The sequence below is a fragment of the Pelodiscus sinensis genome, chromosome 24 (genome assembly GCF_049634645.1).
Source record: "Pelodiscus sinensis isolate JC-2024 chromosome 24, ASM4963464v1, whole genome shotgun sequence".
NCBI lineage: Eukaryota > Metazoa > Chordata > Testudines > Trionychidae > Pelodiscus > Pelodiscus sinensis.
In genome coordinates, this window is record NC_134734.1 from 5,131,461 (window position 1) to 5,142,500 (window position 11,040).

The window sequence follows — 11,040 nt, forward strand, 5'->3', positions numbered from 1 at the left end:
TCCCCTCCTCCAGCCCTGGGTCCGGCTCTCAGGAGCCCCAAGCAGTGTCCTTGTGTCTCGCCCGGGGACCAGTGTGGGCTCTCGGGCAGCTCTGTGGGTCCCAGGGCAGGGAGGGGCTCCTGTACCACAGCCCCTGCTGGCTTTTAGTGCAGTGAGGCCAGAGGGGGAACCAGACCAGACACTCCCTGTTGGGAAAATCTGTATAGACCCCCCCCTCCAAGTCTTGGCTCCCCCCCCCACTGCCCTCCTGGAGTCCTGGCTCCCAGCCTTGCCCCCCACCGTGACTCCATAGGCCCACAGCTGGGGGAGGGGTGCAGCAGCAGGCCCACCTCCCCCCGCCTTCCTGTCCAGGTTTCCTTTCTTATTAGGTGATGCACAAGCCTATGACTGTCCCTGGTTGGCAGGTATGCTGTGTGGGCCTGTTTCCAACCCCCTGCCCCAGCCTGGGCCTGGATCCCAGCCCAGAGCCCTGCCCCCAGACCCCTAATCCCGGGCCACCCCAGACCCTGCGTGCCCAAGCGGAGCCCCCCCACCCCCCGCATGCCAAGCTGCTGCCCCAAGCTGAACCCCAGTCCCTCCTGCACCCCAAATCCTTCATCCAGCCCCACCTCAGAGCCTGCACCCCCCCCCCCCACGCACCTACTCCCTGTCCTAGTCCTATGACCATAAGAGGGGGGAGGGAGAGGTGGGTGGGATGTCTGAGAAAGGGCAGGGGTGGAGCTTCAGGGCAGGGCGGGGCGGGGGAGTTGGGTTCTCTGTGGTCAGGTTGGCAGCTCTTGCGAGGTCTGGCCTGCCCAGAGTCCCATGCTGCTCTGGGCACTGGCGTCCCTTCAGCTGGGCTCCTACCCAGCCAAGCCCCCGAGGGCTCTGATGGCCACAGGCCTCACCCTGCGGGCACAGAGCTCGCATGGGCTGTTTGCCAGCAACAGTCACAGCACGGGCCCCCCAGCCTCCCGGTGCCACTGCTCCTCTGGCTTTGTCCAGCCCCGGGGCAACTCCCTGCTCTGGGATGGGCCCTTTGGGGTCTGCCCTGGCCCTGTACTCAGCTGCCTGCATCCCCACTCTGAGCTGTGTCCCCAAACTTGGCTGCCTACGCCCCCACGCCTGGTTCCTACGCCCCCATACTGAGCTGCGGCCCTACTGGTCCCAGGCCCGGCTGCTTATGCCCCCACACCGAACACTGGCTCCGCCGGCCCCACACTCAGCTACCTATGCCCCCACACTGAGCACTGGCCCCGTGCTTGGCTGCCCGTGTCCTGCGCTGAGCCCAAGGCTCCTGGTCCCTAAGCCCATTAGCAGGGCTCAGGCTGGATTCACCTGCTTTGCATCACCCCAGCACAACACCCTGCCCCTTTTGTGGAGCCCTTCCCAGCTGGGTGGTCACCCTGGCTCCTTGACACCCCTACGTGGGGTCAGGCCTGCTGCAAGGAGCAAGCCCTGGCTGCATCATTCACAGGCTCTGGCTGCCCCTCTGGCCAGCAGCCCCTGCTGCTTTGGGCCCCAGGTGGGCTGAGCCCACAGAGCCAGCTGCAGGGGCTATTCCAGGGATATCCCGGGCCTGCCCCATGGCCTAAGTGGGCAAGGGTCTGCAGGGGGCACTGGCTACAGGACATTTCCTGCTGTCAGTCCCTTCAGTATCCAGCCAGCCACTGCTGCCTGAAGCTACCTACCTGTCATGGCTCTGCAGGCCCAGTGCCCCTATGGGGCATCAACAGGCTGCCCCCAACCTTAGGGCCTCACTATGCCAGGAGGGGAAGCCACTCGGCTTCTGTGCCCTGTGGGACCAAACCTCGGCCCCTCCTGACCCCCGCTGGGCAAGTTCATCTCAGTGGGACTCTAAGGGAGACATGTAGCCCAGAGGGGGCTTGGCCCCCCAGCATGTCTGGATCCCAGAAAATGGGGAAAGGGCAGGCCAGTTTGTCAGGCTGCTGGCCCCAGTGTGGCCAGGCCTGGGCAGTCCCAAAGCTCTGGATCCCCTCTTTTGCACCAGCTCAGGCGGGTCCAGCCTGTTAACAACCCTGCATCTGGCCCCTCCTCCGGCCTTTGTCCTCCAACTAGCCACACAGCGCTGCCATCTTGGGGGGCAGGGAGGGGGAGCCATGGATACTAGCTGCTAGAATCCAAGTGTCCCAGCAATCAGGGTGCCCATTGGCATCTCAGCCTCACCAGGGACATGACAACTGGGACTCTGGCTTATCCCCCACTACTAGTTAACAATGGAGCATGTGGAGAAACTGAGGCATGCACATCAGTCATAGCAGCTATTACAGAGAATGCCCCCTCCATCACTCCCAGCCCCGCTCTAACCCACTAGACTCCCACTTCCAGCCCCAAATTGGGGAGAACCCAGGAGTCTGGGCTCCCAGCCACCCTCTCCCCACAAATTGAAGAACAAAAGAACGGACATATTAGGTCAAACCAAAGGTCCATCTAGCCGACGGTGGCCAATGCCAGGTCCCTGAGTGGGAATGAACAGAACAGGGACTCATCCAGCGATCCCTCCCCTGTCGCCCATTCCCAGCGTCTGACTGACAGAGGCTGGGGACACCCACCCTGCCCAGCCTGACTACCAGCCATCAATGGACCCTGTGATGGGTGGGAGAGATGCTCTCCTTTTCTAAACATCCCAGGATTCAGTGACAAAAGGGTTAAACCCAGGTAGCTAGGAAGTGTTGGTAGGGAGCCAGGAGAACCAATGGGAAGAAAGTGTTGATATTTCTTTGTGGGAGTTAGTTTTTTAAAGTAGGAGCCATAGAACCATAGAGCTGGAAGCGACCTCAGATCATCAAGTCCAGCCCCCTGCTCTAGACAGGACCAATCCCAATTAATCAACCCAGCCAGGGCTTTGTCAAGCCGAGACTTAAACACCTCTAGGGATGGAGACTCCACTACTTCCCTAGGTAACCCATTCCAGTGCTTCACCACTCTCCTGGTGAAATAGTTTTTCATAATATCCAACCTGGACCTCTCCCACCGCAACTTGAGACCATTGCTCCTTGTTCTGCCATCTGTCACTACTGAGAACAGCCTCTCTCCATCCTCTTTGGAACCTCCCTTCAGAAAGTTGAAGGCTGCTCTCAAATCCCCCCTCAGTCTTCTCTTCTGCAGACTAAATAGACCCAACTCCCTCAGCCTCTCCTTGTAGGTCATATGCTCCAGTCCCCTAATCATTTTGGTCACCCTCCACTGGACCCTCTCCAATGCATCCACAACCTTCCTGTAATTGGGGGCCCAGAACTGGACACAATACTCCAGGGCTACCTCTAGACTGGCCCCGTCTCCGGAAGAGGCATGCAAAGCAGGCAAGTCAGAATAGGGAAATCCGCGGGGGATTCAAATAAACATGGCCACCGCTTTTTTTCTGGCTTGGGGAAAAGCCGGAAAAGAGCGTCTAGACTGGCACGATCCTCCGGAATAAAGCCCTTTTCCGGAGGATCTTTTATTCCTACTTGCAAGTAGGAATTTTTAAGGTCTCTTGCAGGCCCCCAGCTCCTGCACTTGAAGTGCGAGAGTGGGACACAGCTTTGACAGACTTATTCTTCATGAATGTATGTAGTTCTTTTTTGAACCCTATTAAAGTCTTGATCACAGCATCCTCTGGCTAGGAGTTCCACAGGTTGACTGTGCGCTGCGTGAAGAAATCCTGCCTTTGGTTTGTTTTAAACTTGCTGCCTATTCAGTTCTTTGGGCAACCCCAAGTCCTTGTGCTCTGAGGAGGAAACAACATATTTCTCCAAAGGCTTTTTGTCTTTATTAGTTCATGGGGGTGGTTTAAACCATTTAGTACAGAATGGAGGGAGGGGTCATAAACAAATCCACTCACTGGGGAACACTCACGGCAGCACCCCCATGACTGTGCAGTGGGGATGGGGCTGAATTAGAGGAGGCAGGGTTAGCCTCTCTTGGCTCACCCTGCCAGGCTGTGGGTCACTGGCTGGTTATAGGGTTAGAGTACGGGGAGAGGGCAGCACTGCCAAGGTAACCCCACCCACACCAGGCTGAGCAGCTCCCAGCCCCCCCCCTTTGTTACAGGGTTAGGAGGTCAAAGGTCATCTCTCCCAGGGAACTCCCAAAGTCACAGTAGAAGTTAGTGCAATAAAATCACTGCCCTCCACCTGGGGGGGAGGGGTCAGCAGAGGGTGGTCGCCTGACCCCATAGCACCCCCCCCCCCGTAGCCACACACCCACCCATCCTCACATGCCCTGGGCGGGGCCAGCCCCTCTAGCGGGGGAAGCACAGACCCCTCCGCCCAATCCAGCCATGTATATATCCCCCCCACCCCAGCCCATGGGACATGCTGACCAGGATGGTCAGACAAGCAGGCTGGGGGGGGTTGTCCTTTAGCCCCTCCCTACTGCCCTTGGCACCCCCTCCCAACAGGGGATCCCTGGGCAGGGTGAGGTGTTTTAATGGGGTTAATGAAGGGTTAAAAAGTTAGAAATCTTGCTCAGCTTTAAAAGCTTTATAGAAAAGCCCCCTCCCCACACACATGGGGGGCAGAAGGGAGGGCTCCCCTCCCATTCAGCAGGGCTGGCAATTTTATGCCCCACACTGACTCCTGTGAGGGCAAAGTCAGGTAGTGATGTCACTTGTGGTGCTGGTGATGTCAGCAGGGCCCCACCCCATGTCCCACCAAGGCGGTCACAGAGCATCAGCAGATGGAGGCCTAGCCAAGGAGCGTGATGTCATACCAGGCGTGATGGCAACCGTGGCCCCATCTCATCCAGGGCACAGTGAGGTCACTGGAGAGCAGCTGTTACCTCACTTGGGAGCACAGATGCAATTGGCTGCTGCCATGTCACAGGCTTGTCCCCTTGAGGTCCCTGTTGGATGTCACTGTACCCACCTGGTTGCCATTGACAACCTCATTATGAAGTCCCCGGGCCTATCTTCCCGCCATTGGTGGCCCCATTGTGATGTCACACAGACCTGGTGATGTCACAGCCCAAGTGTCTCAGCATCGGTTGCCAGCCACTGCTCCCATCCTGCCCCTGTCTCAGCAGTAGCTGCGGGTCTGCCCCTGGGAGCGCACTGTCCAGGAGGGAGCCAGGCACCCGGGGGTGGGAGGGGGCCCCTCCTTCCGCTCCACATTGCCGTACTGGGGGGGTGGGCGCTCAGCGTAGGGGGGGTAAGGCCCCAGCCGGTAACCGTCCATCAGGCCTGGGCCGAGGAGGGCAGGGGGCCGGGGCGGGGGTTCAGTGTAGGTGGCGAAGGGGGGGGCACAGCCAGCAGCTAGCTCCCAGCCAGGTGGTGCTGGGCGGTAGAATCGCAGCATGGTGCCACCGCAGGGTAGTGTGTCCAGCAGGTGGTGGTAAAGTCCCGGCCTCGGTGGCGGCCGGTAGGCCCAGCTCGGTGCTCCCCGCGGGCCCTGCCTCTGCTTCTGTGGCAGGGCTGGCACAGGGGGGTGGCACAGGGTGGCACGGGCAGCCCCAGGGTCCGACTGGCTGCGTTGGTGCCCACTCTCCGGCGGGGGGGAGGCCGAGGCAGAGGATGAGGATGAGTGGGGGCTGGTCCTGCTGCGGTGGCAGCCCCCGCCCTCTGGCCCAGCAAAGGGGACGTTGACGTAGAGGGGTTCTGGCGACTCGTAGCGGACGCGCCCATCCTCGAAGATGGCCCGCAGGGGTGGTGCAGGGGCCGAGAGGCCAGGCCAGGGCCGCTGGAAGACGCCGTAGGAGGCGTTGAGGGCGGACAGGTACTCGGGGGGCGCTGGAGGCCGTGGGGGGCGCAGGGGCCAGGGCCGATAAACAGGCGGCTCCGAGACGATCTCATAATACAGGTTCTCGGGAGCAGGCTCCAGCAGAGGGCGCGGGGGGGGCGTGGCAGCACTGGGGGGGCGGGGAGCTGGGAAGCGGTGGCGCGGGTGCAGCTGTGGCTCAGGCGGGTATGGAGGGGCAGCGTACGGGGAGCCCAGCCAAGGAGGGGTGGCCCTGAGACAGGCTGTAGGTCGGGGGTGGAAGTGCAGAGGGGCTGGGGGCTTAGGCGGGGCTGGATCCAGGACTCGGGGAAAACGCAGTTGCTGGGTCTGGCAGGATGGGGGTGGTGGAGAGTCCCAGTGGTGGGTATTGGGGGGGGCTTTGGTGTAGCAGGGAGGGGCTCCCAAGCTGGCCCTGCCCCCCTCCCCGCCTGAGGCAGGGGCCTGAACCAATGGGACCTATGGGGAGACAGAAGGGGGTCAGCAGGGGGGGTGTTGACACACACACACACAATCACTTCTTTCCTTCACAGCCCTCCCCTCAATGGCCCATTGCACCCCCAAACCCCCCACCCCATTGCATTCCCCAGAGCCCCGCCGCAGCCCCCAATCCCTCCACTGACCCCCCAAAGCACCCAGCCCACTGCAATCCCCTGCCCTCAAACCCCCACTGACCCCCCAAAGCACCCAGCCTACTGCAACCCCCTGCCCCCAATCCCCCCCCACTGACCTCCCAACACACCCAGCCCACCTGCAATCCCCTGCCCCCAATTCCCCCCCACTGACCTCCCCAAAGCACCCAGCCCACTGCAATCCCCTGCCCCCAATTCCCCCCCACTGACCTCCCCAACACACCCAACCCACTGCAATCCCCTGCCCCCAATTACCCCCACTGACCGCCCAAAGCACCCAGCCCACTGCAATCCTCTGCCCCCAATTCCCCCCCACTGACCTCCCCAAAGCACCCAGCCCACTGCAATCCCCTGCCCCCAATTACCCCCCACTGATCCCCCAAAGCACCCAGCCCACTGCAATCCTCTGCCCCCAATTCCCCCCACTGATCCCCCAAAGCACCCAGCCCACTGCAATCCTCTGCCCCCAATTCCCCCACTGATCCCCCAAAGCACCCAGCCCACTGCAATCCTCTGCCCCCAATTCCCCCCACTGATCCCCCAAAGCACCCAGCCCACTGCAATCCTCTGCCCCCAATTCCCCCACTGATCCCCCAAAGCACCCAGCCCACTGCAATCCTCTGCTCCCAATCCCCCCCCACTGACCTCCCCAGAGCACCCAGCCCACTGCAATCCTCTGCCCCCAATTCCCCCACTGACCCCGCCAAAGCACCCAGCCCACTGCAATCCCCTGCCCCCAATTCCCCCACTGACCCCGCCAAAGCACCCAGCCAGTCTCCAAACTGTTGCTGCCCCCAGCCTCCCATCCACCTACAAATGCCCAATCTCCCCACATTCTCCATCCCAACCTGACCACCCATTTGCCCCTCCTCTCCGCACTGCCCCCAAGTCTCCTTTCCTGCCCCACATACCTCATCACCTTGCTGCCCTGCTCCTAGCCCCCCAACCTCGTGTATGAGCTGGCAACCCCCCTTCCCCAACCTAGCCACAGATCCCCACGCCCAGCCCCTACCTCCCCCTGCCCAGCACTCCCTACTCCACTCACCTGGGGGCCCCCTGCCCGCTCCCGGTGTTGGCCCTGGGGTCCCCTCTCGCTTTGCTGGCGCTGCAGAGAGGGCCCGGGGGGCTGGGCAGCGGGGCTGGGGCGCACCACAGAATACAGGGCCCCCGGGGCCCCTGCTGGCCCCTCCCCCCCGCCTTCCAGGGACAGTGAGCGCCGGAACTGGGTGCGTTGCTCCCTGCGCAGTGCCCCCTGCTGCTGCCGCGCGGCCTGGTGTGCACTCTCTGCCAGCGCCAGCGCCATCAGCCGGGCCGGGTTCTTCGGGGGCGGTGGGGGAGGCACGTGCCGGAACAGGGACAGTGCCCCGGGCAGCAGGGCGGGAGTCTCCGGCTCAGGACCTGACGAGGAGAGAAGACAGTCAGAGCCAGCCATACCCAGCAGGGGGCGCTGTAGGGGTGAGGCAGGGAGCTGGTGTGGGGGAGGGAGTTCCTGGCTACACTAGCCCTGGCCCAGTCCACCAGGGGAGCTGCAGGGGACTGGGACACATTGGCTGGGGAGTTGTGGTGTCCCCCTTGGCTCCCCCAGCAGGGGGCAATGGGTCATGGCAGGATTCCGGATGGGACTAGGGGTCCTGGGCAGGGCAGGGGGGTCCCAGTCAGGGCTGTGGGGGGGGGGGGTCCCCGTAAGGTTCGGGGGGGAGGTTCCACTCACTCTGGGCCCGGCTCCCGCTCTCGGCCTGGGTCAGTTTGCGCCGCACCTCGCGCTGGCAGCCGTCACTCAGCTGCCCGTCGCCGGCCTGCAGCAGCCGGGAGATCATGTGGGGGGGGCTGCGGGGCCCCTGATGCCGTCCGGGGTTCAGCACTGCCCGGGTCTCACCCCCTCCCAGCATCTCCAGCACTTTGGGGGGCAGCGAGATGGCCATGGGCTCTGAGATCTCCAAGGCGGCCCTGGGGGGCTCCGGCTGGAGGCTGCGGGGTGACAGCGCCCGGGCCACCTTGCGGGCAAAAGGCAGGCGGGCCGGGCTGGGGGCCGAGTCGGAGGCGTCTGAGAGTGAGGGGCACTGGGGGGGGCTGCGCTGGAAGGGGAGTGGGTCCAAGTCCAGGAAGCCGGGGGGGCTGAGCTCTAGGTCCGAGTCCAGCTCGTCCTCGTCGTCCAGCCAGAGCGAGGTGCGGGGGTGGGGCGCCAAGTCCGGCAGCACTTCCAGGCTCTCGCTGCAGGCGCCGGAGGCCGAGGAGCTGAGCGACTCGCAGGAGCGGCAGAGCTTGAGGGGAGCCGGTGGGGAGCTGGGGGGGGCCCCGGGCAGGGCTGGGAAGGCATCGCTGCTGGAGCGTGGGCGCCGCAGGCGGTGGAGTTTGTGCAGGCCTGGAGTGACAGAGACACGCAGCAGGTATAAACGACCCTGAGATGGCAGGCGGCGGGGAAAAGCCACACACATGGCCGCATATCGACAGATCGCTGGTGCCGAGATGCAGCCAGCTCCGGGGTAGGACAGCGGGGAACGGCTGCATATAACGCTGCCTGGCTCAGATGTAGCCACCTCCGGGGCAGGGAATCTGGGAATAAGGGATGTTAAATTCTGGAATTCCCATCAACTACTAGATTAGTCGATAAGGGGGAGGGGGCTACCCCTGCTGCAACTCGCAGTTTAAATGTAGTAGGAGCTGGGTGTGCAGCCGGGGCACAGCCATCTCGGGTGGGGGCCAGGGAACCACCACACATAACTGCATGGGGATGGCTTGCCCGGCAGCGAGATGCAGTCACCTCTGGCGTTGGCTTCCCCCCAAACGCCCCACCCCCCAGCACTGTTGCTCGTACCTGCGGTGCTGGACTGGGACGTGAGTGACTCCTCGCTCTTGGCGGATCGCAGTGTGACCGTGTCAGCCCGGAGCCCTGCAGCGAGCAGGAGAGAGGTTGGGTTACCAGGCCTCCCACCAGGCCCTCAGCCCCACACCCATCCATCCTCTGCTGGGACCCCACTGACATGCTGCCCCCACAAGCCTGCCTGCCAGAGGCTCTGCCCTTAGCAGTGTCCATGGGCCGGCTCTGGCGCCCTGGAGCGCTGCTCCCATGCACAGCCCCTAACCCTGCACCCTTGCTGACAACTACACTGGCAGGGCAGAACACGAGCAGCGCACCTCGGAGGCCAAGGTATGGAAGGCAGGTGACATTTTTTCTGCTTCCAGAGCTTGCTCGCGCCCATTCCCAGCGCCGGGACTCCCCCGAGAGCCTGGGGCAGGCTCAGGGCTTGGGCGTGCTGCCTGCAGCCCTGCCAGGCGAGGGCGCAGTGGGGTGCTGGGGCGTTGGAGAAGCACGGGATGGACGTACTCAGCTCTGCTGCAGCCCACTGGGAGTTTGCACCAACTCGGGCCAAGTGAGACGGGCATGAAACGCTTACAACTCGCTTACAACTGCCCCTGGAGTAACGCTGCCGAGCAGCCAGCCGGGCTCTGGGAAAGGCTGCTTGGGGTGGGCGGCCCAGCAGGAAATGTACAAGGGACAATGAAACACGGGAGGCACCAACTGCACTGAGGAGACTTTCCTGCAGCCTTCATTCTGGAATGTGCGTCTGGTGGAGAACTGAGTCAGGCCTGGACAGGGGACGCCACACACCATCTCAGGCCGGTCCCTCCACCGGCTGAGGGAATCCCTCCATTTTGTCTTCACTCCTGCACCTCCCCTCTGGAGACTCTTTGCTATGAACTGAAGTGTGGAATAAGGGATGGGCGACCCATCCGAGCAGCAACTCTACTCAAGCCAGCAGTTTATTCCACCTCTGCTACAAGCCTGCACCAAGAACTTAGCAGGTGGGGTCTGAAATGTGATTCCTTTGGCAATTTTCATTCTCACCTTTTCTTTCCTCCCTCTTATAAATAAGCCTGAAGATTTTAGATGCTAGAGGATCGGCTCCGCAGGCTTTTCGGGTAAGAGTCCAAGTTACGAATTGACCTGGGAAAGTAGCCAGTCCTTTGGCTCAGAAGAACCTTTTCATGTGGCGAGGCTGGTTTTCATGCCCTCTCGTCTGCATGAGGCGCAGGACTGGTGGTGGCGCAGGAGAGCTGGAGTGTCTGAGGGAATTGCTTCTGTGGTGTCCTGCTGGCCGGTGTGGGGGACGGACGTGCTCTGTGCGGCTGGTTTGGTGCCTGACAGTGCAGACCTCCCAGCATTGGGCTGTAAGCAGCCCTGTCTCTGAGCATTTTGCCCTGAATTGACTGACACTCTGAGGAGTGCCCCTCTCCCATGTTACTGACTGAAGACTAGGTGGACAAAAGACCACACCCCCGGGTCGGTAGGAGGGTGGCCACTGAGGAAGCTTGTGCTCTGGTGCGGGCTGGAGAAGCAGAATCTGCTGCCGGAGGTTACCCACAACGAGAGTCTCTGAGCAGATGGGGCAAACCCTTTCCCCGCTCACGGCTGCGACAAAGAGTGGGGTGATTTCGGGAAGGGCCACGTGGGGGGCTCCGGAAGGGAAGCCGGCAGCGAGGGCTCCTGACTCTGGTGGGACTGTGACACCACCCGAGGTAAGAAGGGAGCAGCTGGATTGCAAAGCCCTGTTCAAGGGCGTCCAATAGCAATGCTCTCATCTCGGAGACCTCCCAGGAGAGAAGCAGCAGGGAACATGAAGCCAGTGGCTTGAAAGAGGGACCTCAAGGCCTAGGTAGCACAAAATAGTGGGTCCCCTCAGGAACCTGAGTGTCATTGTGAGCACGCCCTGAGT

The 11,040-nt window shown here is 62.2% G+C and overlaps 1 protein-coding gene across 5 annotated transcripts in view; it reads right to left on the reverse strand.

Annotated features, from left to right (window-relative positions):
- Positions 1 to 3,728: 3,728 nt before the first annotated feature.
- ARHGAP33 (Rho GTPase activating protein 33) overlaps positions 3,729 to 11,040 on the reverse strand; it is a 41,794-nt gene continuing 34,482 nt past the window's right edge. For all 5 annotated transcript variants that reach the window (XM_075906953.1, XM_075906957.1, XM_075906954.1 and 2 more), the window contains 4 exons: positions 9,141 to 9,215; positions 8,037 to 8,687; positions 7,371 to 7,723; positions 3,729 to 6,152 (listed from right to left, as the gene is read on the reverse strand). In XM_075906953.1, the coding sequence (XP_075763068.1) occupies positions 4,998 to 6,152; positions 7,371 to 7,723; positions 8,037 to 8,687; positions 9,141 to 9,215 (2,234 nt within the window). In that variant the 3' untranslated portion in view covers positions 3,729 to 4,997. The remainder of the gene's footprint in view (positions 6,153 to 7,370; positions 7,724 to 8,036; positions 8,688 to 9,140; positions 9,216 to 11,040) is intronic.